Genomic DNA, 26778 nt, shown 5'->3' with positions numbered 1-26778 from the left:
CTAATCCTAAACATCATATATGAACACATTCTTGTCTATTGATGTTCTGTATTATGTTTCATGTTTTGTGTGCACCCCAGGAAGAGTAGCTGCTGCTTTCGCAACAGTTGATGGGGATCCTAATAAAATACCCAAATACCCAAATAACACACACTCAAACTCTGAGTGAACCCTTGGTGTTATTTTATTGTTCATTTTTATTTAGGGTAGACTTAGAGACCTATAATAGGGAGAGGCTCCAGACAGTGTCCCTGGAGGAACTGTTTTTGTCTTACTTGTTTGACTGTTGGCTAAATTGGCAACCAGTGTATATAAAGATGTTATAGAGACAATGTCTATATCAAAACATAGACCATGAAAATATTGCTTTCTATCCAATAGATGTATCACAATCCAGTAAAAAAATTAAAATAGCACGAGCTAGACGTCTAGAAATGTTCATTTCCTTTCTCTTCATTGCCTTTCTTCTCTAAACCAATCCCGTTCCGTTTAACATATTCCTTGTTCTGTTCAAGGTCCAACCAGCATCCAGTTTGCGTGTGTGCTAGCGTTAATCAACATACAGAACGAAAAAGCTTGGTAGAGTTAAGATGGCGGCATGTGGGTGAGGAGGCTGTAGTTCTAAGCTCGGGATTTTTTGTCAGAAAATATTTATATGAATCCTTACATATACAGATATCGAGAAAATAACATTTCCCACACACTTGACACATTTGTGTGTTAATTTGGATTGGATCCATGACATCCATACACTTCGTGGTTCACCCGTTGCCCGGGACTGAGGACCAGCTCAATGACAGGTATTTGTTGCGGGCGTGGAAAATAAGGGTTTAAATCAATATATATGTGTAGGGTGTGGCACCCGACGATTATCTATTTGTTTCGAAGCAATGTTCATATTGTCATGTGTATTTCAATCGAACAATTTTCGACCACATTACCGTTCTTGAAGTAAGGCCCGGAATCTTGAACAAGCCTCTTCAACGTAGCTAACGACGTTAGCTAGCCTGCTAGGCTAATAAGCTAGTTAGCCAGGGCTAGCAGCAGTTAACGGAGCTGTTTAGTTCGTTCTCTGACTCTGCCTGGAGTGATTGGCCGATGGTCAGAGTTGAGACGGACAATGCGGCTTGGGGGATGGGGGGGACGTCAGTGATTATGGCATTGAAAAGATCCGTCAATGTTTGTTTTTTTGCATTTGACATTGTGTATATTATGTTAGGTACCTTTTGGATATCTTATTGTCGACTATCCAGTTGGCCAGCTCAACGGAACCATTGAAGATGTAGCTAGCTAGTTAAGTGGCTAATAAGCTAGCTAATGTATTAGTCATTGCTAGATAACGTTAGGTAAGCTAGCCACACTTGTGCCAATATGTTTGCTTGCGAGATAGGTACCGTTATCCAGCCAACCAATTGTAAACTAACATAGGATTGCTTATTTGCTTCGACTTGTTTTTCTAGCCAACGACGTTAACTAACAAACGTTAGTCGACCAATTAATATTGTTCCTCGTGAACTTGTAACTTGCCTAGTTAAATAAAGGTTAAATGAAAAAATAAACATCAGCCCGTTTTCAACGTCATATTCATAATCTCCAGCATCAAACCAATACAGTATGTGAAAACAGCGCTTTTCGATGATATGTGGTTTAAAAAGATAAGGTCCTTTAAAAAATGCTTCTCTGTGACATTGCAGGTAGGATTAAAAGTAAAAAAAATAATGATTTTCAAAACCTGCAACGAGTTTCTAGGCCAAGGTTGTATTTTCTTGGCCCCCATGTCACCGCGAATCTCAGACTGTTTGAAAATCACTGAAGATATCGGGTAGCAAGAACTTTTTAACTTTGTATTCTTTTAAGTACAAAACAGAAATGCGCCGTTTTCACATATGCTGGACATAATAAAAATAAGGGTGAAAGTGGTGGAGTTGGCCTTTTAAGTTAATGTTTTACAGACGTTAGTTTAAGAGAGACAAGGACCAGCTATGGAGGTTGACTGTCTGTCTTGTGGCCTGCATTTTGCTCTGTAGGTGATTTATGGTAAACCTATTTATATCATCCATTGAGATTGAACTGATTAATGGGCCGTTCTACTTTCAGACAGAGATTGGGACGTTCAGGCAGAGATTGGGACATATTGAATGACCTTGAATTAAAAGCCAGGATATGACATATGAAGCTAGGATTTTGTACATGTGTAGAATCCAGGTCTGTACCATTGGCCACCTGCTTGGGCCTAATTGACCAAGGTGGTTCAGTTGACTTCACTTGGGCCTAATACAATCATGTTCACTCATCTTGCGACAGAATTGGTTGATGTGGAATGACAATCATTCCCCAAGTAAGCCATGCCTTTTAAAAGCTGCTAGCAATGGCATGCATTCACATTTGCTATATGGTCACCGTGTGCTCATATATCCCCCTACTGCTCAACTGCAGTTATTTGTCTTACCAAAGAGGTGTTTCTTACCATAGTTGTCAAGAGGCATACTTGTATCCCAAATAAATAGGATATTTGCTTACAAGAATAGGTTGTGACTCACAAGCCAGTCTCATGGACTGCTTGTGCCTCAAGTTCAGGATGTCTTTTCATGACCCAGCTGAGGACACTAATTCTTCTCTGACCCACATGGTCAAAACAGTATTTTTGTACAGGTTAGGAGGAGAACATTAGGTTTAGAATACGCAAACTGAGGACACTAATTCTTCTCTGACCCACATGGGTAAAACAGTATTTTTGTACAGGTTAGGAGGAGAACATTAGGTTTAGAATACGCAAACACATTTCTTGCAGACTAAAAGAGCCCTTCTGTCCTGTTGATGTTGGTTATTAATGGCTCTGGGTGGTGTGCCTCATATATCAAGGCAGTGTTGCTGGCTCATTGTTTATCTTCTGCTGAGGGACTGGTTCCTGTCGCTGGACAACCGGCTGGGCCATGCCTTATAAGTCATTGCCATCCATTGGTTTGTCCACTGGGCTTGCTTGACAGGAAATGTCATGCATTCAACTGTCTGATAGCCTTTCCCCTTTGCAACAGGTAATATTGCATCTTTGACAAGATTTGTCCACTTTCTGCGGCTGACTTTTTGTATGATATCAGCCTTGGTGTATTGACTTGCTCCCTTTAACATATGGATTAATTAAATGTTTGTTCTCTTCACCTGTTTCCTGTCACCATAACCATTGTTGTACTTCAGCCATTAAAATGAGAATCAATGCTTTCAGTAGTGTAGCCTTTAGCAGTTGAAGCTCTGTTTAAACAATTGTTGATCCTATTTGACCTGTCATTTCATAGCAAGCAAAAGGAGTAAGGAATGTGCCTGGTTCACTCATTGAGAAATTAGATGTTAGAGCTGAAACAAGAAGTAAAGCTGCCACGTTTTACATGACATGGTTTTTAAACTTGCCTACAATCAAAGATTTTGCAGGTCTAGGATGGTGACAGTTATGGACTTGTACTAAATAATCACTCTGCTAAACTTGTACTAAAAAGAATGGTCACAATACTACTGATGTCTCCTCTGTTGGATGTACAGTTGAAGTTGGAAGTTTACATACACCTAGGTTGGAGTCATTAAAACTAGTTTTACAACCGCTCCACAAATTTCTTGTTAACAAACTATAGTTTTGGCAAGTCGGTTAGGACATCTACTTTGTGCATGACACAAGTAATTTTTCCAACAATTGTTTACAGACAGATTATTTCACTTATAATTCACTGTATCACAATTCCAGTGGGTCAGAAGTTTACATACACTAAGTTGACTGAACCTTTAAACAACTTGGAAAATTCCATAAAATTATGTCATGACTTTAGAAGCTTCGGATAGGCTAATTGACATCATTTGAGTCACTTGGAGGTGTACCTGTGGATGTATTTCAAGGCCTACCTTCAAACTCTGCCTCTTTGCTTGACATCATAGGAAAATCAAAATAAATCAGCCAAGACCTGGTTCATCCTTGGGAGCAATTTCCAAATGCCTGAAGGTACCACGTTCATCTGTACAAACAATGGTAAGCAAGTATAAACGTCATGGGACCACATGGCCGTCATACCGCTCAGGATGGAGACATGTTCTGTCTCCTAGAGATGAATGTACTTTGGTGAGAAGTGCAAATCAATCCCAGAACAGCAGCAAAGGACCTTGTGATGCTGGAGGAAACGGGTACAAAAGTATCTCTATATCCACTGTAAAATGAGTCCTATATCGACATAACCTGAAAGGCCGCTTAGCAAGGAAGAAGCCACTGCTCCAAAACCGCCATAAAAAAGCCAGACTACGGTTTGCAACTGCACATGGGGACAAATATTGTACTTTTTGGAGAAATGTCCTCTGGTCTGATGAAACAAAAATGTAACTGTTTGGCCATAATGACCATCATTATGTTTGGAGGAAAAGGGGGGAGGCTTGCAAGCCGAAGAACACCATCCCAACCGTGAAGCACGGGGGTGGTAGCATCATGTTGTGGGTGTGCTTTGCTGCTGGAGACACTGGTGCACTTCACAAAATAAATGGCATCACGAGGAAGGAAAATTACGTAGATGTATTGAAGCAATATTTTAGGACATCAGTCAGGAAGTTAAAGCTTGGCTGCAAATTGGTCTTCCAAATGGACTTTTGACCCCAAGCATACTTCCAAAGTTGTGGCAAAATGGCCACTCCAATACCTTAACTTTGTTGTCCTTAAGCCATCACAAAGCCCTGACCTCAATCCTACAGAAAATGTTTGGGCAGAACTGAAAAAGCGTGTGCGAGCAAGGAGGCCTACAAACCTGACTCAGTTACACCAGCTCTGTCAGGAGGAATGGGACAAGATTCACCCAACTTATTGTGGGAAGCTTGTGGAAGGCTACCTGAAACGTTTGACCCAAGTTACACAATTTAAAGGCAATGCTACCAAATACTAATTGAGCGTATGTAAACTTCTGACCCACTGGGAATGTGATGAAAGAAATAAAAGCTGAAATAAATCATACTCTCTCCTATTATTCTGACATTTCACATTCTTAAAATAAAGTGGTGATCCTAACTAACATAAGACAGGGAATTTTTAGCTCGGATTAAATGTCAGGAATTGTTAACGGAGTTTAAAATGTATTTGGCTAAGGTCTATGTAAACTTCCAACTTCAACTGTAGCTCCGCACATTCCCTGTCTCTTTTGACTTTGGGAATGACCTGCCCACTGGCATCCTCTGTGTGTGAAGGCAACAGTCCCAATGCAGATGGTTATACACACCATGCTGTAACTGTTTAGCTATACTGCTATTTAGATTTTTTTTTAATGAAGCTGGTGAGCCATTTTGATACTATTGTCATCAGTATTCATGTACTTGAGATTCTCACCGGACTTATTTTTAATGTCGTGCAAGCAGATGCCATGCTCCTTATAGTATACACAGAGTACAGACTAGTAGAAATGTCCTTATTGGACATGGATTTCCAGATCATTAATAGCACAGATTCACACCATGAACGGAAATGAACAATCTCACTAATGTCAGTGTTTTTTTAATTTAATGTTTATCCTTAACAGACTTCGTGAAGTGTCGGAGAAACTCAACAAATACAACTTTAACAGGTAAGACCTGAATATTATGTTTTTTTTTTTTACTGTGGAATTATATATATATATATATATATATATATATATATATATATATATATATATATATATATTTATAGCTTTTCTACATGTTAACATTCACTGCATTGTCTGTTTCCAATGCAGTCATCCACACCTCAACCTGCTGGAGCAGGCCACCTTAAAACAGTGTGTAGTTGGCCCAAACCATGCTGGCTTTCTGCTTGAGGTAACATCGAAGGATTTATGCATATTACAATCAATAACATTTGAGCTGTACTGCCTCTACATTTTGGATGGAGGTTGTGATTCCAAATGGCACCATATTTCCTATACAGTGCACTACTTTTAAATAAATAAGAGCACCATTTATTAATAAAACAAATATTTTAGTGCAGTCTTTTTTTTGCGACATGCCGTCACCTTTTCCTTTTTGATATGTAGTAATGTCTTTCTTTCCAGGATGGACGTGTGTGTCGGATCAGCTTTGCTGTCCAGCCAGATCGTCTGGAGCTGACCAAACCAGATGGCAACGATGGGTGAGACTGTTTACACTAGGAAAATAGTTTCATCCTAATGGAGTTTAAGAGAACTTTATATACCAGGGGTTGCGTTAGCTTTCAGAAATGGGCGTTTTCAAAACGTATACCATTAAAAAAAATCTGAGTTTTCTACCATTTCACCTGCGTTTTATATTGAATTTTTTAATAATTTATTTTGCTTCAGTAGTGTTAAGGGGCGTGCTACTATAGTTTTTCTTCACACAAAATACATTAGTGCAACACATTCGGGCAGAAAATAGTTTTCATCCAATGACAACAGAAGTGCAATGCTATTTGGCTAGTAAATTAATTTGCAATGAAAAAGAAAGTTTTTTTTTTTTTTGCACAAACGATGGGTGGCCATCATATTTGTTATGTTTGTCATCGAAAGAATGTAGCCAGCTACATTTCCTAATGTTTTGCCTGATGATAATCTTGCTTTGTAACTTGTTACTGTAACAACTACACTGGAGGAAAGTACGGAACACATATCAGTCAGACCGCTGTCTGGTGATCCTATGAGAGAGCAGATTTCATCCGAGTGGAGAAGTGCAACTGAAGCACAAAATGAGTCCTTTTACATTCTTGATTTGGAGCGAACCCTGACTGAAGCTGAGCAGAATTCACAATAAGAAGCGTTTTAGATCTGCATTTACAAAACGCAGCAAGATATTTTTCTGCCTTGACTCCTGCATGCTGAAGCCTAGCAATGGCGAGTCCTGCGAGTTGAGTTCCACTGAGTACTTAGGCCTACTAGTTTGAAACGGTTTCATTATGTTATTACTTGGTCACTTAAAACACTGACAAATGAAAGACCAGAAAGTTTTGACTGTGTTGAGGTGTTTTGCATCCTGGACAATGTATGTTTTATAGATAAGTAATAGGTATTTTATTCCATCTCTGCTAACTAGACAAAACAAAGCTCGAAATGGTATTTTAGCATTTACGAAATCTAGGCTGGGTTCTGAAAGCCAATTGCATTTATGAATTTCCTTTTAGTTTTATTTTGTATGAGCAAGAATGCCTTTTTAGCTGTTGCTCGGAATTGTGTTGGTGGCCAACATGCATTTGTGAGTTTCATTGATACCATATATGTTTTACCAGCAGACCAGCATTAAACTGTGAACTAGCCCCTCTAGTTGCAAAGCATGCAAGTGAATCAGCCTGAGAAAGACTGTTGAATAATGTGACTGGTTTACTTTAAGCTTTTCTGCAGAGCACATGTTTTGTTGCCTGGCACGGTGAAATAAGCTGAACTTTTCAAAAGAAAATGAGATGGTTTCAGATGGTAATAGCTTTGCAGTCAGCCGCATTGTGGGTTACTGGAAAGCCTTACTGTGGAAACGAGCACTGCACATTTTCAATCAGTAACTTTGACAGCTGACTGAACAAAGCTTCCACTCGGAATACTATCCAGTCACACTCCGCACTATATTTCTTTTTTTTTTACCGTGTCATACTTGTGTAATAAATGGTAAACAAATGTACATTTTAACAGGTTATTTATATTTTATTTCTGCAGAAGTCTGCACAATTCCTTTCATTGTTAGGTCTACTATACTGTTGCTAAAATGCCTAATAGTAAAATGTATCTGCATTCTTTCATTGGGAAGCAATTCACAATATATTGAGATACTGTGTTCAAAAGAGTCATGGTTTTGAATCTCAGACAGGACAATGCTGTTATGGTCAGTCTCAGGCGTTGCTCATGATTTGGTGGCAAGTATGTAATGCAATTGACTCAATTAAACACAGACTGCAGCATATTCATACATCCATGTACAATAGACATCAAATTTATTTAACACAGTACACTCCCATGATATCAAATTATTTTATTGTAGGAGTCAGCAATCGCAGCCCTAAAAAATCCCAAGAACCTTTAAAAAGGAATAAGTCTTGAAGGCGGAACGAGTTGCAGCTAATTCTGATTCCCGAGGGTGTTGCCATGCTAGTCTCCATTTCCCCTGTTGTTTTTTAACCTTCAACATAAAAATGTAAAAGCCCTAGACATGGGCCACAACCTGGGATTTCCACTCCCAGGTTGTCGTCTTAATCTTTGGTCCCATAATGTGGGACTACTAGGTATGTAGTAACTGATCTGATCTCCCGTCTTTTGTTTCCAGTTCAAAGTTGAGTGGCAGTGGTTCAGGGACAGGAAGGAGCTCCAGGCCAGGCAGGACTAGTGATCCTCCCTGGTTCCTGTCTGGCTCTGACACACTGGGCAGACTGGCAGGCAACACCCTTGGGTAAGTTCTGGCAGTAAGGGCCCTCAGGGAAAAACCTCCCCTAGACACACTCGGGTAAAGTCGTTATATGGTTTCATGTGCATTAGCGCCACTTAGGCCTAGACAAAGACAGCTGCAGCAGGACTGCTGAAGGCATTATTACTATCCAGGATTCAGGTATTGTCCATGTAAAATGAGATGACGTGGTCAGAACCAGACCTTGTAGCACAGAGTTGTCCTGGAAATTGGGACCTTCAATCCAAAGCAGCAGCAGCTCTGAGGTTAAAGGCATAAACATAAAATACCAATTGAGCTTTGATAGAAATGTGCTGTGGGCTGATTTTGAATGACAGTAGGTGAAAGCAATCTACCATCCTCCATTTTTTTTTCATACCTTACTGGCCCTTTAATTATGAGATTTAATGTAGTCAAATTCATCTCTCAAAAATGACAAGACATTTGCTACCAAACTATTGCTTCCAAATTGCGGTATGCATAAATACCCTAGGACCTCTGCTCTCTCTGTGAAAGCCAGCTGTCCCACGGTTAATTGCTAATCCAGTGTGCAGGCAGGCAGCCGTGTGTTGAGTTGAGACTTTCTGCTGTGTGGCTGACTGCTGTGCCTGACCTTCGCCTTGTGCTATAACAGGAGTCGCTGGAGCTCCGGGGTGAACGGTGGATCAGGTGGAGGAGGAGGAGGAGGAGGTGGTGGCGGCAGCAGCAGTGTAGGAGGTGCAGGGGGAGGAGGTGTAGGAGGAGCTGTCAGTGGAGGAGGTGGTGGAGGCTCCTCTGGGAGGTCGTCTACAGCTGCCAGGGACTCAAGACGTCAGACCAGGGTGATCCGCACAGGGAGGGACCGGGGCTCTGGTCTCCTGGGTAGCCAGCCCCAGCCTGTCATCCCTGCCTCGGTCATCCCAGAGGAACTCATCTCCCAGGTTAGACCCACTGTCTGTCCTCAACTACATTTATTTACATTCTGGAAGTGACCCCACCATATGAGGATTTTATTGCTTGACCAGAGCCCCTCATTAATTATAAAAAGGGCCTCAACACATGGCCTTCACTTCTCTCTGGTGCTCAGTCACCATCGTCACAACATGGTTGATTTCTGGGTGGTGATCTTCATGTTGCCTCCCCTCTCCCCCAGGCTCAGGTGGTCCTCCAGGGGAAGTCTAGGAGTGTGATCATCCGGGAGCTCCAGAGGACCAACCTGGATGTCAACCTGGCCGTCAACAACCTACTTAGCAGAGACGATGAGGACGGTGACGATGGTGATGACACAGCCAGCGAGTCCTACCTCCCTGGAGGTACCACTTTATTTCAACTTGATGTGTATTCTACAGCTTTCTCATTAAGATAATCTCTATTGCAAGAAAGACTCAACATGGCAGCTTTGTATGAAGGAGCAGAGGGCTCTCAAACCGTTTGGTCTGGTTTAAGGGGCTTATGTGAAAGCTTTATGTATGTAGATAGTTGGTATTTGCTACATTTGTGATTTGCTACATTTGTGGAACCGATGGAGTTTTCCCAAACATTCTAAATGCAAACGTCTTTATTAACCTATGGGTTTGACCCTTGCCTGATGGGACAGTAATAGTCATGTCATAAACATCCCTCTCTCTTGTGTTGACCTTACAGAGGACCTGATGTCCTTGCTGGACGCTGACATCCACTCAGCCCACCCCAGTGTCATCATCGATGCTGACGCCATGTTCTCTGAGGACATCAGCTACTTCGGCTACCCTTCCTTCAGACGCTCCTCCCTGTCCCGCCTGGGCTCCTCGCGAGGTAACTGACCACACGGCACTCAGAGCTGCTGCCTAGGGACCATCATCCTCTTCTGTAGTCAGGAGGTGGAGATTGAAATCATATTTCTCTGCCTAAAATAGTAGTAGTTGTAGTAACAAGTTACCTAAATGGATGTAAGATTACTTTTCACCATATATAGTATATACTTTTAGTTCTGATAGTCGAGGTATATTGTTAGTCAGTACTAGTCTTTCCTTTTCAACCTGTCGGCAAAGCCCGTGGCAGTGTGAATGTGTGTGTGTGGTACCAGTAGTGTGTGTTCAGTGTGCTGAATGGCCATAATACCTGTTCTTCAGTGAGCCCTCTGAGAAAGGCCCGCTATACCCTGTCATTACAGTCAACACTCTCTACTGCAGCCTTATGCTGTAGGATAAACCCTCTGCCTTGTAATGCATGTCTATCTCTAATCTATCCTGACCTGTCCTCCTACCTCACATTTCAACATGTGAGCGTGCAGACAGACACCACTATTAACTTTCACCTTTTTACTGCCAAACCCCTCTTATTTGCATAATTCTAAAAACAAATCTCTTTAATTTGTTGACGGGTCTTCCCCAGAGAGTGGCTTACTTTTATCCCACTGGTGTGACCCCATTGCCATACCAGTTCTCCTTCTTCCCTTAGAGCGTGACTCAGAGCTGTTGCGTGAGCGCGAGTCTGTGTTGAGGTTGCGGGAGCGGAGGTGGCTGGATGGGGCCTCATTTGACACGGAGAGGGGCTCCACCAGCCGCGAGGGGGAGCCCAGCCTGGACAAGAAGAACATCCCCGTCCAGAGCCCTGTCTCTCTGGGCGAGGAGCTGCAATGGTGGCCTGACAAGGTGGGAGGATGGGGACATTGATCGATTGGTTGATGGAATCATTTGATTAATGGGAAGGTCCACTCATTTTGGTGTTCATTCAGATGTGATGTCAATAAAGCTTGTTCAGGGAACATGACAGCATTAATTTATCATCTTGATGGATTTCCCACTTGGTTTATTTCTATCTATGTTTTAATAGTTTTCACTAGGTCTATATCCTCTATTGTTTTGGGTTAATATGCACAGATCAGATGAGCATATTTTTTTTAAGTAATGTTTCTGTTGGCGTTTTGGTCCAGGATGGTGTGAAGTTTGTGAGCATCGGGTCCTTGTTCTCTGAGCTGGTGGCAGTGAGTTCTAAGGGGGAACTCTACCAGTGGAAGTGGAGTGAACCAGAACCATACAGAAACACACAGGTAAACAGCAGTACTGTACAACAAGCCAACAGGACTGATTGCATGAATAATGTGAAGGATTCATCAGCAGCCTTTTATCAAATAAAATTCAAATGATTTATCAGAGACCAGTGCTGTACACTAAGAACACTAGCTCTGCTCCTGAGGACTACTTTGCAAATAGGTGTTTTCATTCAAATACACATTTTATTAGCAAACCCACCCCATTAAAAAAATATATATATATAAAAAATCAACTCCTCCTCCAATCAGAACCCTTCTATCCACCACCCCCGGGTGTCCTTCCTGGGCCTGACCAATGAGAAGATCACCCTGCTGTCTGCTAACAGCATCAGAGCCACCGTGGCCACGGAGACCAACAAGGTGGCAACCTGGATGGATGACACACTGAGCAGCGTGGCATCCAAGCTGGAACACAGTGCCCAGGCCTACCCTGAGCTGCAGGGAGAGCGCATCGTGTCTCTGCACTGCTGTGCCCTCTACACCTGCGCCCAGCTGGAGAGCAGCCTGTACTGGTGGTGAGTTACAGTAGTTAATCCTCACTGCCGAGAGGAGAGAGATTGGCTGGATTTGCACTGGGATTGTGCCAAGCAAGCTCAATCAAGAGCAGCTCAAGTATTTGAAAGAAAGCAATTACTAGTTGAACTCAGGCAGTGGATGCCCAGAGGCCCTCGCTCTACTCAAATGTCCAGTGCAAATGTAAAACTCAGTCCTTGGGAGATCTATGCGTACAAGAAGGTTAAGCTGGATGTTAGTGGTTTATGTTTTGATATGTTGTTTCCTCAGGGGTGTTGTGCCTTTTAGTCAACGGAAAAAGATGCTTGAAAAGGCTAGAGCCAAGAACAAGAAGCCAAAGTCCAGTGCCGGCATCTCCTCAGTACCCAACATCACCGTGGGAACGCAGGTGACAAAACATAACATAATAACATAACATAGAACCAAGACTATGGGAGCATTAGAACCCTGTGTAAATGTTCCTTTCTTTTTCCTGAAATGTTTTTGTTCTCTGCACCTGTGAATCCGATTGGATGTCTGTTGCGTACACTCGTACACTGCTTTTGAACGAATGTGAACAGGTGTTTGTGTCCTCTCTCCAGGTGTGCCTGAGGAATAACCCCCTCTACCACGCCGGTGCCGTTGCCTTTTCTGTCAACGCTGGGATCCCCAAGGTGGGACTCCTCCTCGAGTCTGTCTGGAACATGAACGACAGCTGCAGGTTCCAGCTGCGATCACCAGAGAGCCTCAAGAACATGGACAAGACCACCAAGACCCAGGAGATCAAGTGAGTTAGCTTCCATTTCAGAGAGCAGCTGGTCTCAATTCGCTCCCTGCCCTTTTCCCTTGGCCCTAACCCTTCTATGTTTGCAGATTTGCACATATCAAAGGGTTAGACCCACAGGAAGGGGTAGGGAGTGAATTGAGACCAGCTTGTTCCCTTCTAAGCCACTCCAAATGGCCCTCGTCTCCAACACTCATGAACTCAGTCCTACCCATTCTTGCCTTAGAACGGAGAGCAAGCCGGAGTTGGTAAAGACCGAGATGGGGCCCCCTCCTTCCCCGGCCTCCACCTGCAGTGACACCTCCTCCATCGCTAGCAGTGCCTCGCTGCCCTACAGTACGTCACATTACTAGCTACTATACTAACCACCTCTCTCTCGCTCTAATATTGCCATGACTCATTTGCCTTTTAAACAGATGGTGTGGCAATTGCAGGTCTCAATTATTCTTTTTTTGCTAGCAGTTTGAGTTTGTCTCTAGTTGTTGTATCTGATAATAAAATCTGTATCTGCTAACGAGACCTGGGTTAAATACTTAACGTCAAATGCTTGTGCTGCACTTGATTTAGCTTGCATGGTACAATGGAACCCAAATATAGAATAGTCCTAAAAGTGCAAACCCTGCCCACCTTGCAGTGGACAAGCTAAATCAAGCACACCTCGAGTATTTTACATGTTTGTCAACCCAGGTCTGGTCTGCTGTTGTATGAATATCCTAATATGTGTTCTCTGCCCTTACAGAACGAAGACGCTCGACCCCGGCTCCCAAAGAGGAGGAGAAGGTGAACGAGGAGCAGTGGCCTCTTCGGGAAGTGGTGTTTGTGGAGGATGTTAAAAATGTCCCTGTGGGAAAGGTGGGTGTGGCTACAGGAAGGGACCACACCCTAATGCTCTCTGGCAGACTGGGGGATAGACACCATTGTTTTGATTTTATTAACACTAAAATATTTAGATTATCACATTTGATAGTTATTTCTAAAACCTTTTGGTCTATTTTTCAGAGTAATTTTTTTATTTCTGTGTTCATTTACATGTAAAGAAATGCCTAAGAACACAACTCAAAGCTGTAGTGTCATGTTTTGTATCCTGTGGATTGTCTGTTTGTTGTGTTATTGTGGTGTCTTCATGACGGCCCTATTTGCAACAGCTCCGTCTTTTAACTTCAGGTGCTGAAAGTGGACGGTGCGTATGTAGCTGTGAAGTTTCCAGGGACGTCAAGCAGCGTGAGCACACAGCCGAGTCAGACTAGTGCTCCAGCTCCCATCACTGACTCTGACCCCTCCTCACTGCTGCAGGACTGTAGGCTGCTCAGAATAGATGAGTTACAGGTACAACTACTGGACGCTCACTTACACTCACATACTTATAAAACATTAGTGTAGTTATTACTCCCATACAAATGTGTATTTTCAGTGATGGTTTAATGTTTGTGCAATTATTTAATCAATCTATGCACAATTTTACAATAAGTATCTGTCATTGTAGTATTACATCTGTTGTATAAATGTTGTTTGTCTAAAAGCTGGTGCCTCTCTTTTTATCAACAGGTGGTGAAAACTGGTGGAACTCCTAAAGTTCCAGATTGCTTCCAGCGTACACCTAAAAAACTCTGCATCCCAGAGAAGGCTGAGATTCTGGCTGTGAATGTTGACTCCAAAGGTAAGACATCTGGATAACAATACAATGTAGTAATTCATGTTGGTGCCGATAATGTACTACTGAGTAAGTGTGGATATTAATGAATTCTATGTGTATTTCTGACTTGCTGTGTTGTCTGCCCCTTCAGGAGTCCACGCAGTGCTGAAGACTGGTAACTGGGTGAGGTACTGTATCTTTGACCTGGCCACAGGCAAAGCAGAACAGGAGAATAACTTCCCCACCAGTAACCTGGCCTTCCTGGGGCAGAGTGAACGCAACGTAGCAATATTCACTGCAGGACAGGTCAGCACCTCTCCACTACTCAATACAACCTTTTCTAATATAGCCATGCTTCATGTATTGCAAAAAGGTTGTGTAGGCAATTGCATATCCAACAATTTCCCCATTTTCTAAGCACATTTTGACCATTTTATTTCCAGGATTCCCCAGTCATCCTTCGGGATGGAAATGGCACAATTTACCCAATGGCCAAAGACTGTATGGGCGGCATCCGAGACCCTGAGTGGCTGGACCTGCCGCCCATCGCCAGCCTGGGCATGGGGGTGCACTCCCTGGCCAACCTCCCCACCAACTCAACCATCAAGAAGAAAGCTGCTATTATCATATTGGCTGTGGAGGTTAGCAAAATGTGATATTATTTATAGTTCAAAGGGGATTATTTAGTTGCTGGTCAATTTGTTACTGGGAGGATCATAATTTTCACAGGTTTCCCTAGATTGAGCTTACCTCTGGACCAAAAAAACATGCTCAATATAAACTCAGCAGAAAAAGAAACGTCCTCTCACTGTCAACTGCATTTATTTTCTGCAAACTTAACGTGTAATTTTTTTTATGAACATAAGATTCAACAACTGAGACATAAACTAAACAAGTTCCACAGACGTAACTAACAAATGGAATAATGTGTCCCTGAACAAAGGGGGGGTCAAAATCAGAATTAAGTCAATATCTGGTGTGGCCACCAGCTGCATTAAGTACTGCAGTGCATCTCCTTCTCATTGACTGCACCAGATTTGCCAGTTCTTGCTGTGAGATGTTACCCAACTCTTCCACCAAGGCACCTGCAAGTTCCCAGACATTTCTGGGTGGAATGGCCCTAGCCCTCACCCTCTGATCCAACAGGTCCCAGACGTGCTCAATGGGATTGAGATCCGGGCTCTTCGCTGGCCATGGCAGAACACTGACATTCCTGTCTTGCAGGAAGTCATGCACAGAACCAGCAGTATGGCTGGTGGCATTGTCATGCTGGAGGGTCATGTCAGGATGAGCCTGCAGGAAGGGTACCACATGAGGGAGGATGATGTCTTCCCTGTAATGCACAGTGTTGAGATTGCCTGCAATAACAACAAGCTCAGTCCGATGATGCTGTGACACACCGCCCCAGACCATGACGGACCCTCCACCTCCAAATCGATCCCGCTCCAGAGTACAAGCATCGGTGTAACGCTCATTCCTTCAACGATAAACGCGAAACAGAGAAGAGCACTTTTTGCCAGTCCTGTCTGGTTCAGCGACGGTGGGTTTGTGTCCATAGGTGACGACGTTGCCGGTGATGTCTGGTGAGGACTTGCCTTACAACAGGCCTACAAGCCCTCAGTCCAGCCTCTCTCAGCCTATTGCGGACAGTCTGAGCGCTGATGGAGGGATTGTGCGTTCCTGGTGTAACTTGGGCAGTTGTTGCCATCCTGTGCAGGTGTTGTTACACGTGATCTGCCACTGCTAGAACGATGTCCTGCCTCCCTGTAGCGCTGTCGTAGGCATCTCACAGTACGGACATTGCGATTTATTGCCCTGGCCACATCTGCAGTCCTCATGCCTCCTTGCAGCATGCCTAAGGCACGTTCACGCAGATGAGCAGGGACCCTGGGCATCTTTCTTTTGCTGTTTTTCAGAGTCTGTAGAAAGGCCTCTTTAGTGTCCTAAGTTTTCATAACTGTGGCCTTAGTTGCTTACCGTCTGTAAGCTGTTAGTGTCATAACCTCTATGGGCTAGGTGGGACGCAGGCGTCCCACCCGTGGTGCACTCCATCAACAGCAGGTGCATTTCAAGAGCGGCAAATTTGAATCCAAATAAATGTCAAAATTCAAATTTTTCAAACATACAACTATTTTACACCCTTTGAAAGATAAACATCTCCTTAATCTAACCACTTTTTACGATTTCAAAAAGGTTTTACAGCGAAAGCATAAATTTAGAGTATGTTAGGACAGTACATTTACAAGAGTTGTGTGTAATGTTTTGTCAATTCAAAGACAGGGTCACCAAAACCATAAAACCAGCTAAAATGATGCACTAACCTTTTACAATCTCCATCAGATGACACTCCTAGGACATTATGTTCGACAATGCATGCATTTTTAGTTCTATCAAGTTCATATTTATATCCAAAAACAGCGTTTTACTATGGCATTGATGTTGAGGAAATCGTTTCCCTCCAATAACCGGCAGTCAAGTCAGCATCACAAATTAAATAATTAAAATTAGAAAACATTGGTAAAATATTATATTGTCATTTAAAGAATTATAGATTTACATCTCTTGAACGCAATCAACTTGCCAGATTTAAAAATAACCTTACTGGGAAATCACACTTTGCAATAATCTGAGCACTGCGCCCAGAAAAATACGCGTTGCGATACAGACTAGTCATCATGTTGGGGAGATCTAAAATCGAAAATACTATGTAAATAATCCATTACCTTTGATTCTCTTCATCAGATGTCACTTCCAGGTATCACAGGTCCATAACGAATGTAGTTTTGTTCAAAAAAGCTCATCATTTATGTCCAAAAATCTCCGTCTTGTTAGCACATGATCTAAGCCCGCCGGACTTCACTTCATGAACGAGGGGAAAAAATATATTTACGTTCATTCAAACATGTCAAACGTTGTATAGCATAAATCATTAGGGCCTTTTTTAACCAGAACATGAATAATATTCAAGGTGGACGAATGCATACTCTTTTATAACGTATTGGAACGAGGGTACCCAACATGAACTCGCGCGCCAGGTGTCTAATGGGCCATCATCGTTCCATGGCTCTTGTTCGGTCAGATCTCCCTCCAGAAGACTCAAAACACTTTGTAAAGGCTGGTGACATCTAGTGGAAGCAATAGGAAGTGCCAAAATATTCCTCAGCCCCTGTGTTTTTCAATGGCATAGGTTTAAAGGTAATACAACACATCAGGTATCCACTTCCTGTCAGAAAATGTCTCAGGGTTTTGCCTGCCAAATGAGTTCTGTTATACTCACAGACACCATTCAAACAGTTTTAGAAACTTTAGAGTGTTTTCTATCCATATATAATAAGTATATGCATATTCTAGTTACTGGGTAGGATTAGTAACCAGATTAAATCGGGTACATTTTTTTTATCCAGCCGTGCAAATACTGCCCCCTAGCCCTAACAGGTTAATGACCGTTCCACAGGCGCATGTTCATTAATAGTTTATGGTTCATTGAACAAGCATGGGAAACAGTGTTTACAATGAACACTTTACAATGAAGATCTGTGAAGTTATTTGGATTTTTACGAATTATCTTTGAAAGATAGGGTCCTGAAAAAGGGACGTTTCTTTCTTTTGCTGAGTTTAGGCTCTACATTGGATGTGCTTTTTAGCCAAGGAAAAGTATGTTTTTAACCTAAAACCGTCCCTTATTGTATTCTGTTGATGATAAATGCTTTTGTATTTTGCATGTTTTTATTCCCGCTGTAAAGTATATTGCGATGCTGTGCTGATGCACTTTAAATAACTTTGTTCAACTTGTGTTTCCAGAAGCAGACGTTGATGCAGCACGTGCTGCGTTGTGACTTTGAGGCCTGTCGTCAGTACCTGGTGAACCTGGAGCAGGCTGTACTCCTGGAGCAGAGTCCCCACGTCCTCCACTCCTTTCTGGGCCACCGCTGCGACGGCAACCGCAACATCCTCCACGCCTGCGTCTCCGTCTGCTTCCCCGTCAGCAACAAGGAGACCAAGGAGGAGGAAGGTAAACCACGGCTAGAGTGCTGGGAGGTGTATACAGCGAGATGAAATGTTGCAGATGGAAGTCAACAACTGGATTCCCTGTTCTACCTGAAACACAAATCATATCTGTTCTAAACAATATATTCCAATCTGAACGTTCTGTGAGGTTACACCAGCGTCAAGACTCCTGGAGTGTCCAAAGGCACAGTCAGTTTTGAGCCATCCTCTGTGTTATCTTTCCCATCTCCCATTTGACTTCCAGTATTTCTTCATCTCCCTGTGTCTGTATATGTGTGGTAACTGTTGGGCTGGTGTTTTCCAGAAGCTGAACGGTCTGAGAGGAATACATTTGCAGAGAGACTGTCAGCAGTGGAGGCCATCGCCAACGCTATCTCTGTGGTGTCTAGCAACAGCTCTGGGAACAGGACCGGCTCTTCCAGCAGCAGAGGGTAACTAACTTATACAAGTTTTTAAGTTTCTTTTCTTTCAGGCTACATGTTCATGATGGAAAACACTGAAGAACTGGATTATACTAACTGATTGTTCCATAAAGCACAATAAGTGAAATCATTTTACTGAGCCTATTGGCTTTTTTCCATTCTTAGAAAACCTGTCAGGATGCCATTTAAGACACTTGAGACTAAGAACACTATCTTGGTGCCCATTTATGTCTACATGTCAGTCCCGTTGTCTTTCCACCACTCATGTAACCTGTTAAGTGTGTTCTGTCTGGCGCAGGCTGCGTCTGAGGGAGATGATGAGGCGCTCTCTGAGAGCAGCGGGGCTTGGCCGTCACGAGTCCGGCCCCTCCTCCAGCGACCACCAGGACCCCGTTTCCCCACCCATCGCCCCTCCCAGCTGGGTGCCCGACCCCCCTCCCATGGACCCAGACGGTGACATAGACTTCATCCTGGCCCCTGCAGTGGGATCTCTCACCACAGCCTCAACAGGGACCAGCCAGGGCCCCAGCACATCCACTATACCAGGTCAGATACCTATCTAGAACACATTCCTCAACATACAACCTCACCTAGCCAGCTACTCCACCACTATACCTGGTCAAATACCTAGCCTGTGTGGTACTAAATGTCACCTAATTCCCTGTTTAGAACACTACTTATGGCCAGAGCCTGTATATAAGGAATAGGGTTCCATTTGGAACCAACCAATGGCTAGCTACATCCTCACTATACCACCATACATGCTCAGATGTGGAGTTAGTAGTGGTTACCCTATTGTTGTTCTCCATCTCTCTCCAATGTCTCTGACCTGTTCCATCCTCCTGCCCACAGGCCCCTCCTCTGAGCCTTCGGTGGTGGAGTCTAAAGACCGCAAGGCCAACGCCCACCTCATCCTCAAACTGATGTGTGACAGCATGGTTCTCAGGCCACACCTCCGCGAGCTGCTCTCTGCCAAGTAAAGACTCATTGTTTTTTCATCTTTCTTTAAAAAACTGAAGGAGCGTTCTGTTCTTTTGTATTTTGTTTATGATAGAGGCAGGTGTGATTGAGGGGGAGATTAAGAGTTGAGAAGGCCAATGGGTCTGGGCAAGCTCTTTCATTTTATAACACAGTAATGCCTTGTTTCATTAAAATACTGAACTATTGCTCTCATTATTATTGTTTGTCCCCCCCCTCCTTTCTGTTGCTGTTCTAAAGTGTGTGTGTGTGTGTGTGTGTGTATTTGACAGGGATGCCCGTGGAATGACCCCGTTCATGCTGGCAGTCAGCGGGAGAGCTTACCCAGCTGCCCTTACTGTTCTGGAGGCTGCGCAGAAAATGGCCAAGGGTACATCACTCACTACACTGTTTATTTGTCTTTGGTTGAGAAAGAGGAGACTTTGGCAGTGCTACTAATGGATATGAATGCTTACATGTTGATGTAAAGACATTCTAAGTCATTAATTTATACATGAAGAAGTGATTATACGTGTACTGTGTTTAATAAGGAGAGAACACCATTTTTTTAATGGGGAAATGACTACCTAAACTTTACCTAATAAAATCTATATTTTAATGTTCCGTTGCAACACCTGTTGTGTAGTGGGAGAACCCGGCATGACTGAGAAGGTGGATGCAGACTCTTTGTTCATGGAGATGATTTGTCCCTCGGGGACCAACCCTGACGACTCTCCTCTCTACGTCCTCTGCTGCAACGACACCTGCAGCTTCACCTGGACAGGAGCTGAACACATCAACCAGGTGAGGGACACACACACACCAGGTGGGCCACTTGGGAGGACAATGCAACGCACACAACAAATGAGTCAGCCGTTCACACTGGTTTGCCTTTTCACAGATGGGAATCTTTGCTGACCATTTACTCTCTGTCCCATCTAGGATATCTTTGAGTGCCGGACCTGCGGCCTGTTGGAGTCTCTCTGCTGCTGCACTGAGTGCGCCAGGGTGTGTCACAAAGGACACGACTGCAAGTATGTACTTCACTCCTCATCCTGGTGTTAGTGGATTTTATTACTTACATCCTGGTTTTATACTGTTGTAATTCATCACTGCATCTGATACAGGTGATTTGCACCAGGCCTTTAATGTTAATGTCTTTCTCCCCAGACTCAAGAGGACCTCTCCCACTGCGTACTGTGACTGCTGGGAGAAGTGTAAGTGTAAGACGCTGATTGCTGGACAGAAAGCTGCTCGCCTGGACCTGCTATACAGACTACTCACCACCACTAACCTGGTCACCAGTCCAAACAGCCGGTAAACACACACACCGACTGACTGTAGGCCGTGTTTTGTGTTGTGTAAACATGTATTGCTTTCAAATCCAATGTTGGTTCTCTTCATTCAATCTGTAATGTCTTTTTACAGGGGCTTTAGTAATGTGTTTTTACAGGGGCTTTAGTAATGTGTTTTTACAGGGGCTTTAGTAATGTGTTTTTACAGGGGCTTTAGTAATGTGTTTTTACAGGGGCTTTAGTAGTGTGTTTTTACAGGGGCTTTAGTAATGTGTTTTTACAGGGGCTTTAGAAATGTGTTTTTGCAGGGGCTTTAGTAATGTGTTTTTGCAGGGGCTTTAGTAATGTGTTTTTACAGGGGCTTTAGTAATGTGTTTTTACAGGGGCTTTAGTGATGTGTTTTTGCAGGGGCTTTAGTAATGTGTTTTTCCTCCTCTGGCTGGCCAACAGGGGGGAGCATATCCTTCTGTTCCTGGTGCAGACTGTTGCTAGGCAGAGTGTGGAGCACTGCCAGTACCGACCCCCTCGCATCAGAGAGGACAGGAACCGCAAGGCTGCCAATGCTGAAGGTGGATGGAGGTTTACTACTGTTGTCAGGCCTGGTTTCACTTCAAGCAACACTAAAAATCTAGCATGATGGCTCAATGTTTATTTTCATTCACATCAATTCTCTATTCTAAGAGACAATTCTAATAGTTTTTTTTATGTTGTCCTCCCTGTGTGTCAGACTCTGACATGCCAGACCATGACCTGGAACCTCCACGCTTCGCCCAGCTGGCCCTGGAGAGGGTGCTGCAGGACTGGAATGCTCTCAAGTCCATGATAATGTTCGGATCCCAGGAGAATAAAGACCCGTGAGTTCTCTAGCCCTGCCTGCCTTCACCAGCTCAGTGTCACCTCTCAAACCTCTTTGTCCATTCCTCCAACCTCTTTTATCCCGCTGTCCCTCCAACCTCTTTGTCCATCCCTCCCGTCCCTCCAACCTCTTTGTCCATCCCTCCAACCTCTGTATCCAATTTATACTTCTGTAAGTATTTTAGACAGCTGAAGCAAGCACGCACATCTTCTTCCTGAAATGTACCTCATCGGATGAGCAGCTGTTTTACCAGTTACGAGTCCTCTTAGTAGTGTCACCTTTATAACTCTGGCGTCCTGATTGTGTTGTGTGTGTGTGTGTGTCCAGGCTGAGTGCCAGCAGCCGTATCGCCCATCTCCTTCCAGAGGAGCAGGTGTACCTGAACCAGCAGAGTGGCACCATCCGCCTGGACTGCTTCACACACTGCCTCATTGTCAAGTGTGCCCCTGACATTACAGTAAGTCGGGTCAGTCTATACCCCCCCCCTTAAGTTACTCAGAGCTTCTGGAGTCAGTCAACCACAGTTGTAACACCTAGAGGACGCACCACCCATCTTCTGTTGCAAGTACTCTCTCTGGGTCGTGTTCTCAGATACAGATTAAGCCTAGTCCTGGACTAAACCTATTTCATTGGAGAATTTAATTTGGGTCAGAGAAACTTGCCCAGAGGGTACATCACCACCTATCTATGTCGCAAGTGCAACATTATCCCTCTAGGTGTAACTATGTGGAGTCAACCTTGAAGGTGGTCCGTGTGCATTAGTTAACCCTCTCTGGATCTTCTCTGTCTCCTGTAGTTTATTGACACCCTGCTGGGGACCTTGGTGAAGGAGCTGCAGAACAAGTACACTCCTGGCCGGAGAGAGGAGGCCATCGTCGTCACCAGGAGGTTCCTGCGCTCCGTGGCCAGGGTGTTTGTCATCCTCAGCGTCGAGATGGCCTCGTCCAAAAAGAAAAAGTATGAGTGCCAAATCCAGATAGATCTCCATTTTCCTGTTGGACAGGGCTAGTCCTTTAGTTTAGGTGGTTTTAAAGGACTGGACTAGTCCTTTAGTGGATTTAAACAGGTTTTATTTGTCTTGTACTGCTCCCCACTCCTAGGTGAATATAAACATAGCAGCAAGGACTGAGTTGATACTTCCAGTTCACATCTAATCTCCTTTCTCGTTGTTTCTTCCAGTAACTTCATCCCCCAGCCCATTGGGAAGTGCAGGCGTGTGTTCCAGGCCCTGCTGCCCTATGCGGTGGAGGAGCTGTGCAACGTGGCGGAGTCTCTCATCGTGCCTGTGAGGATGGGCATCGCCCGGCCCACCGCCCCCTTCACCCTGGCCAGCACCAGCATCGACGCCGTGCAGGGCAGCGAGGAACTCTTCTCTGTGGAACCCTTGCCACCGAGACCCTCCCCAGACCAGTCCAGCAAGTGAGTGGTTTTACTCTGTGTTCGCACAGACCAACATGCAGACCGAGTTCCCCAGCTCTGTTGATTTGGAGGTCTTTGACCTTCCTCTGGGAAAATATAATCTAGGGAAACACTTTTGCCATGTATAAATTGGTTTAAAGTGGCTTGGATTTAAACATTGGCATTGTTGACTCAAATGGTCTTGTTTGCTGGTGTGTGTCAGTTCTAGTCAGACTGCATCGTCCTACATCATCAGGAACCCACAGCCTCGCCGCAGCAGCCAGTCCCAGCCGGTCAGAGGGAGAGACGAGGAGCAGGATGACATTGTGTCTGCTGATGTTGAAGAGGTGAAGAGTCTCACTAGAAAAGGAACATATCAATGGGGGGGGCGAAGGTCAAAGTGTTGGGTGTAATCAGGGTTGCTGTCAGTTTACTTAGAATTTCAGTTTACTTCTGAAATGAATTGAATTGAAATGGAATTGAACCCAACACTTGATGACATGTGCTTTCTCAGTACTGATACCCAGCTGTCTACCTTTGTTGTGGCAGGTGGAGGTTGTCGAGGGCGTTGCTGGGGAGGAGGATCACCATGAAGACCAGGAGGAACAGGGAGAACAGGGAGAGGAGAACGCTGAGGCAGAGGGACAGCATGATGAACATGATGAGGATGGTGAGAACCTAGACTGGACTGACTCCATCTTTTTTTCTACCACTGTGGTAGAATTTTACAATATTTCTACAAATTATTGACTGTGATGATGGTGGTTGAAGAGGGTGATGTCCTTTCCTCTCTAGGAAGCGACATGGAGTTGGATCTGCTGGCTGCCGCAGAGACCGAGAGTGACAGCGAGAGTAACCATAGCAACCAGGACAATGCCAGCGGGCGGAGGAGTGTTGTCACCGCAGCAACTGCTGGCTCCGAAGCAGGTATTATAATTCCCACCATTGTCTTTTGTTTTCACATTTTAGATTAAGTCCTTGTCATTTTAATTGAATTTAAATCCCTGATTTATTTTCTTCTGTGATGTGGCCACCCGTCTAAATGACCTCATTTAACCATCCTACCTGAGTTCTTGAGACTGCTAAATGGAAATCGCTTTCTGCCTCACCACCCTCTTTAATATTCAGTTGCTGTTCAGGCTGACTAATTATTTTTCTCTCATTATCACCAGTCTTGACTGGCCGTCACACCAGCCAGTAAAAGGGAAGAGGCCCCTTTATTTTTTTGGTATCAAAAGGTCCTTTTAGGTCACATTGTTCTTACCACTGTTGACAACATGGTTTAAGACTGCAGACCAACTAGTCTACTACTAGGGCTTATTACTCCATGAGTATCATTACTCAATGTATTTCATTTGCAGGATGTAGAATATCCCTGGCTTTTCGAAATGTTGGTATGGGCTCCTTTTTACTACAATGCATAATATGTCAGGGCTAGAGTGACATTTTTGAGGTGCACACACAGCTTATCCTAAGGAGTTCTCCCAGTATTGCCCCCCCCCTCCCCCCTCCATCTCACATATCACCATGGTTCTCATCAACTAATAATATCTTACTCCCAAGTCTTAACTGTCTTGTTGGTGTTTCTCCCTGAATAACAAACTAATCACCATCTTTAGACTTGCTAGCTGGTGTGGGGTTCCTCCCTTGTGTCCATCTCCATTTTGCCTTTGATTATTTGTTTGTGGTTGTAATTGCTTTTGATATGGCAAAGTCAGGAAATATTTGTAATTATGGTGTCTTTTCCCCTCAGACACTACTAAGATCACTCAGAAATAAGACCAACAATAGAAAGAAATAAATAACCTATGATGGGCCCATTTTTTTCAGAGTGAATGATCTGGATTTAGCCCATCAGACGGTATTAAATGCGTAGCTGGAAACAGAATGAATAGAACGGGAGTCCCCATTAAAGCCAATGATTAGTCTGTTCTATTCATTATATTTCTATGCGGTTATTCCTATGCGATAGGTGAAATAACTTTCTAAAAACGGCACCCTGGTGAAACTGTGGTACTTTAGCCTAATTTGAACAACAAGAAGCAGCGTTGTTTAAGCTGAGTTGAGCTGCTCAATATAACATGGCAGCTAGCTAGCAGTCTTGTGGTGGTGTGGAACACTAACCTGCACTCCTGCTACCTCGCAAGGTGAGCAGCCACTCACACTCATCTCTCCTCTGTTTCCCCATCCTCCTCCTCCTATTTCCCCATACCTCCCTCATCCCCCTTCGTCTTCCCATCTCTCTCCTCCAAGGTGCCAGCAGTGTCCCTGCCTTCTTTTCAGAGGACGACTCCCAGTCCAACGACTCAAGCGACTCGGACAGCAGCAGCAGCCAGAGCGACGACGTGGACCAGGAGACCTTCCTATTGGACGAGCCCTTGGAGAGGACCACCACTGCCTCGCACGTCAACAGCGCTGCCCAGGCGCCGCGCTCCATGCAGTGGGCTGTACGCAACACCCCCAGCCAGAGAGCCACAGGCAGCGCCCCCTCCAGCTCCTCCACCCCCGCTGGTCAGCACTAATACTACTACATACACAATCTGGGCCGTACGCACCAGGACTCTCATTGACACATCCAAGATGGACTGCATTTCGGGCAGTCTTGTATTGATTTTTTTAAAATGTATTTTGTCTGTCATTCTATCGCAAGAGCATATTGGACTGAGTCAGTGGGATGTTTTTTGGTGTTATGCTGTGGACTATGTTGATGAGGTCTGTCTGTGCTGATGCTCATGTCTCTGTGCCCAGCAGCGAGCTCCACAGGTCTGATCTACATCGACCCGTCCAACCTGCGGCGCAGCAGTGCCATCAGCACCAGCGCGGCCGCTGCGGCCGCAGCTCTGGAGGCCTCCAACTCATCCAGCTACCTGACGTCAGCCTCCAGTTTAGCCCGGGCCTACAGCATCGTCATCAGACAGATCTCTGACCTGATGAGCCTCATTCCTAAGTACAACCACCTGGTCTACTCCCAGTACCCTGCTGCAGTCAAACTCACCTACCAGGACGCTGTCAACCTGCAGGTGACACAGCCCACACACAGATCACATTGCATTATGTTACCTACCGATGGTCACTTGTTAGTGTCAAAGTATTTTATAGGATAATTATTCTGTTGTACCTATGGGATAAGAAGCAATATAAACACCTTTCTGAATGAAGTGACTCAAACCGTTTTGAGGAGATGCAAATTTGATTGACTTTTACACAAGTGTTATTGACGTTCTGACTGAAGCAACCTTCTCTGTGTGTTAAACTACCAGAACTTTGTTGAGGAGAAGCTGATCCCTACGTGGAACTGGATGGTGTCCATCATGGACTCTACAGAGGCTCAGCTGCGTTACGGCTCGGCCCTGTCCTCAGCTGGCGACCCCGGACACCCATCCCACCCCCTCCACGCCTCGCATCACTCTGCCCGCAGGGAGCGCATGACTGCCCGCGAGGAAGCCAGCCTCCGCACCTTGGAGGGACGGAGGTCTGGGTAAAATAAGTCTAACCCAAAATAGTAGAATGTGTTATTGGCAATCAGCAGTGTTTCATAGGCCCCCACTAGTTT

General features: G+C 44.3%; 1 protein-coding gene across 25 annotated transcripts in view; it reads left to right on the top strand.

Moving 5' to 3' along the window:
- The first annotated feature begins 537 nt into the window (after window positions 1-537).
- The window catches only part of LOC106579145 (E3 ubiquitin-protein ligase UBR5), a 51017-nt gene continuing 24776 nt past the window's right edge, over window positions 538-26778 (top strand). For 10 of the 25 annotated variants that reach the window (XM_045701851.1, XM_045701859.1, XM_045701852.1 and 7 more), the window contains exons 1-38: window positions 538-800; window positions 5535-5579; window positions 5730-5811; window positions 6045-6121; window positions 8251-8373; window positions 9002-9287; window positions 9500-9659; window positions 9991-10140; window positions 10768-10979; window positions 11261-11377; window positions 11630-11895; window positions 12164-12281; window positions 12454-12659; window positions 12862-12992; window positions 13396-13508; window positions 13821-13982; window positions 14202-14313; window positions 14441-14595; window positions 14733-14930; window positions 18091-18301; window positions 18602-18728; window positions 19018-19265; window positions 19572-19695; window positions 19970-20067; window positions 20323-20480; window positions 20619-20710; window positions 20847-20993; window positions 21422-21540; window positions 21699-21825; window positions 22155-22293; window positions 22624-22784; window positions 23007-23246; window positions 23449-23572; window positions 23775-23895; window positions 23997-24152; window positions 25479-25736; window positions 25974-26245; window positions 26486-26703. In XM_045701851.1, coding sequence (XP_045557807.1) covers window positions 739-800; window positions 5535-5579; window positions 5730-5811; window positions 6045-6121; window positions 8251-8373; window positions 9002-9287; window positions 9500-9659; window positions 9991-10140; window positions 10768-10979; window positions 11261-11377; window positions 11630-11895; window positions 12164-12281; window positions 12454-12659; window positions 12862-12992; window positions 13396-13508; window positions 13821-13982; window positions 14202-14313; window positions 14441-14595; window positions 14733-14930; window positions 18091-18301; window positions 18602-18728; window positions 19018-19265; window positions 19572-19695; window positions 19970-20067; window positions 20323-20480; window positions 20619-20710; window positions 20847-20993; window positions 21422-21540; window positions 21699-21825; window positions 22155-22293; window positions 22624-22784; window positions 23007-23246; window positions 23449-23572; window positions 23775-23895; window positions 23997-24152; window positions 25479-25736; window positions 25974-26245; window positions 26486-26703 — 5915 coding nt within the window. In that variant the 5' untranslated portion in view covers window positions 538-738. The remainder of the gene's footprint in view (window positions 801-5534; window positions 5580-5729; window positions 5812-6044; window positions 6122-8250; window positions 8374-9001; window positions 9288-9499; window positions 9660-9990; window positions 10141-10767; window positions 10980-11260; window positions 11378-11629; window positions 11896-12163; window positions 12282-12453; window positions 12660-12861; window positions 12993-13395; window positions 13509-13820; window positions 13983-14201; window positions 14314-14440; window positions 14596-14732; window positions 14931-18090; window positions 18302-18601; window positions 18729-19017; window positions 19266-19571; window positions 19696-19969; window positions 20068-20322; window positions 20481-20618; window positions 20711-20846; window positions 20994-21421; window positions 21541-21698; window positions 21826-22154; window positions 22294-22623; window positions 22785-23006; window positions 23247-23448; window positions 23573-23774; window positions 23896-23996; window positions 24153-25478; window positions 25737-25973; window positions 26246-26485; window positions 26704-26778) is intronic. The other 15 variants (XM_014158898.2, XM_045701861.1, XM_014158908.2 and 12 more) reach the window with 13 other exon arrangements.

The sequence above is a fragment of the Salmo salar genome, chromosome ssa02 (assembly GCF_905237065.1).
Source record: "Salmo salar chromosome ssa02, Ssal_v3.1, whole genome shotgun sequence".
Classification (NCBI taxonomy): Eukaryota; Metazoa; Chordata; class Actinopteri; order Salmoniformes; family Salmonidae; genus Salmo; species Salmo salar.
The sequence above is the reverse complement of the archived record's forward strand: the minus strand, read 5'-3'. Positions and strand labels throughout refer to the sequence as shown.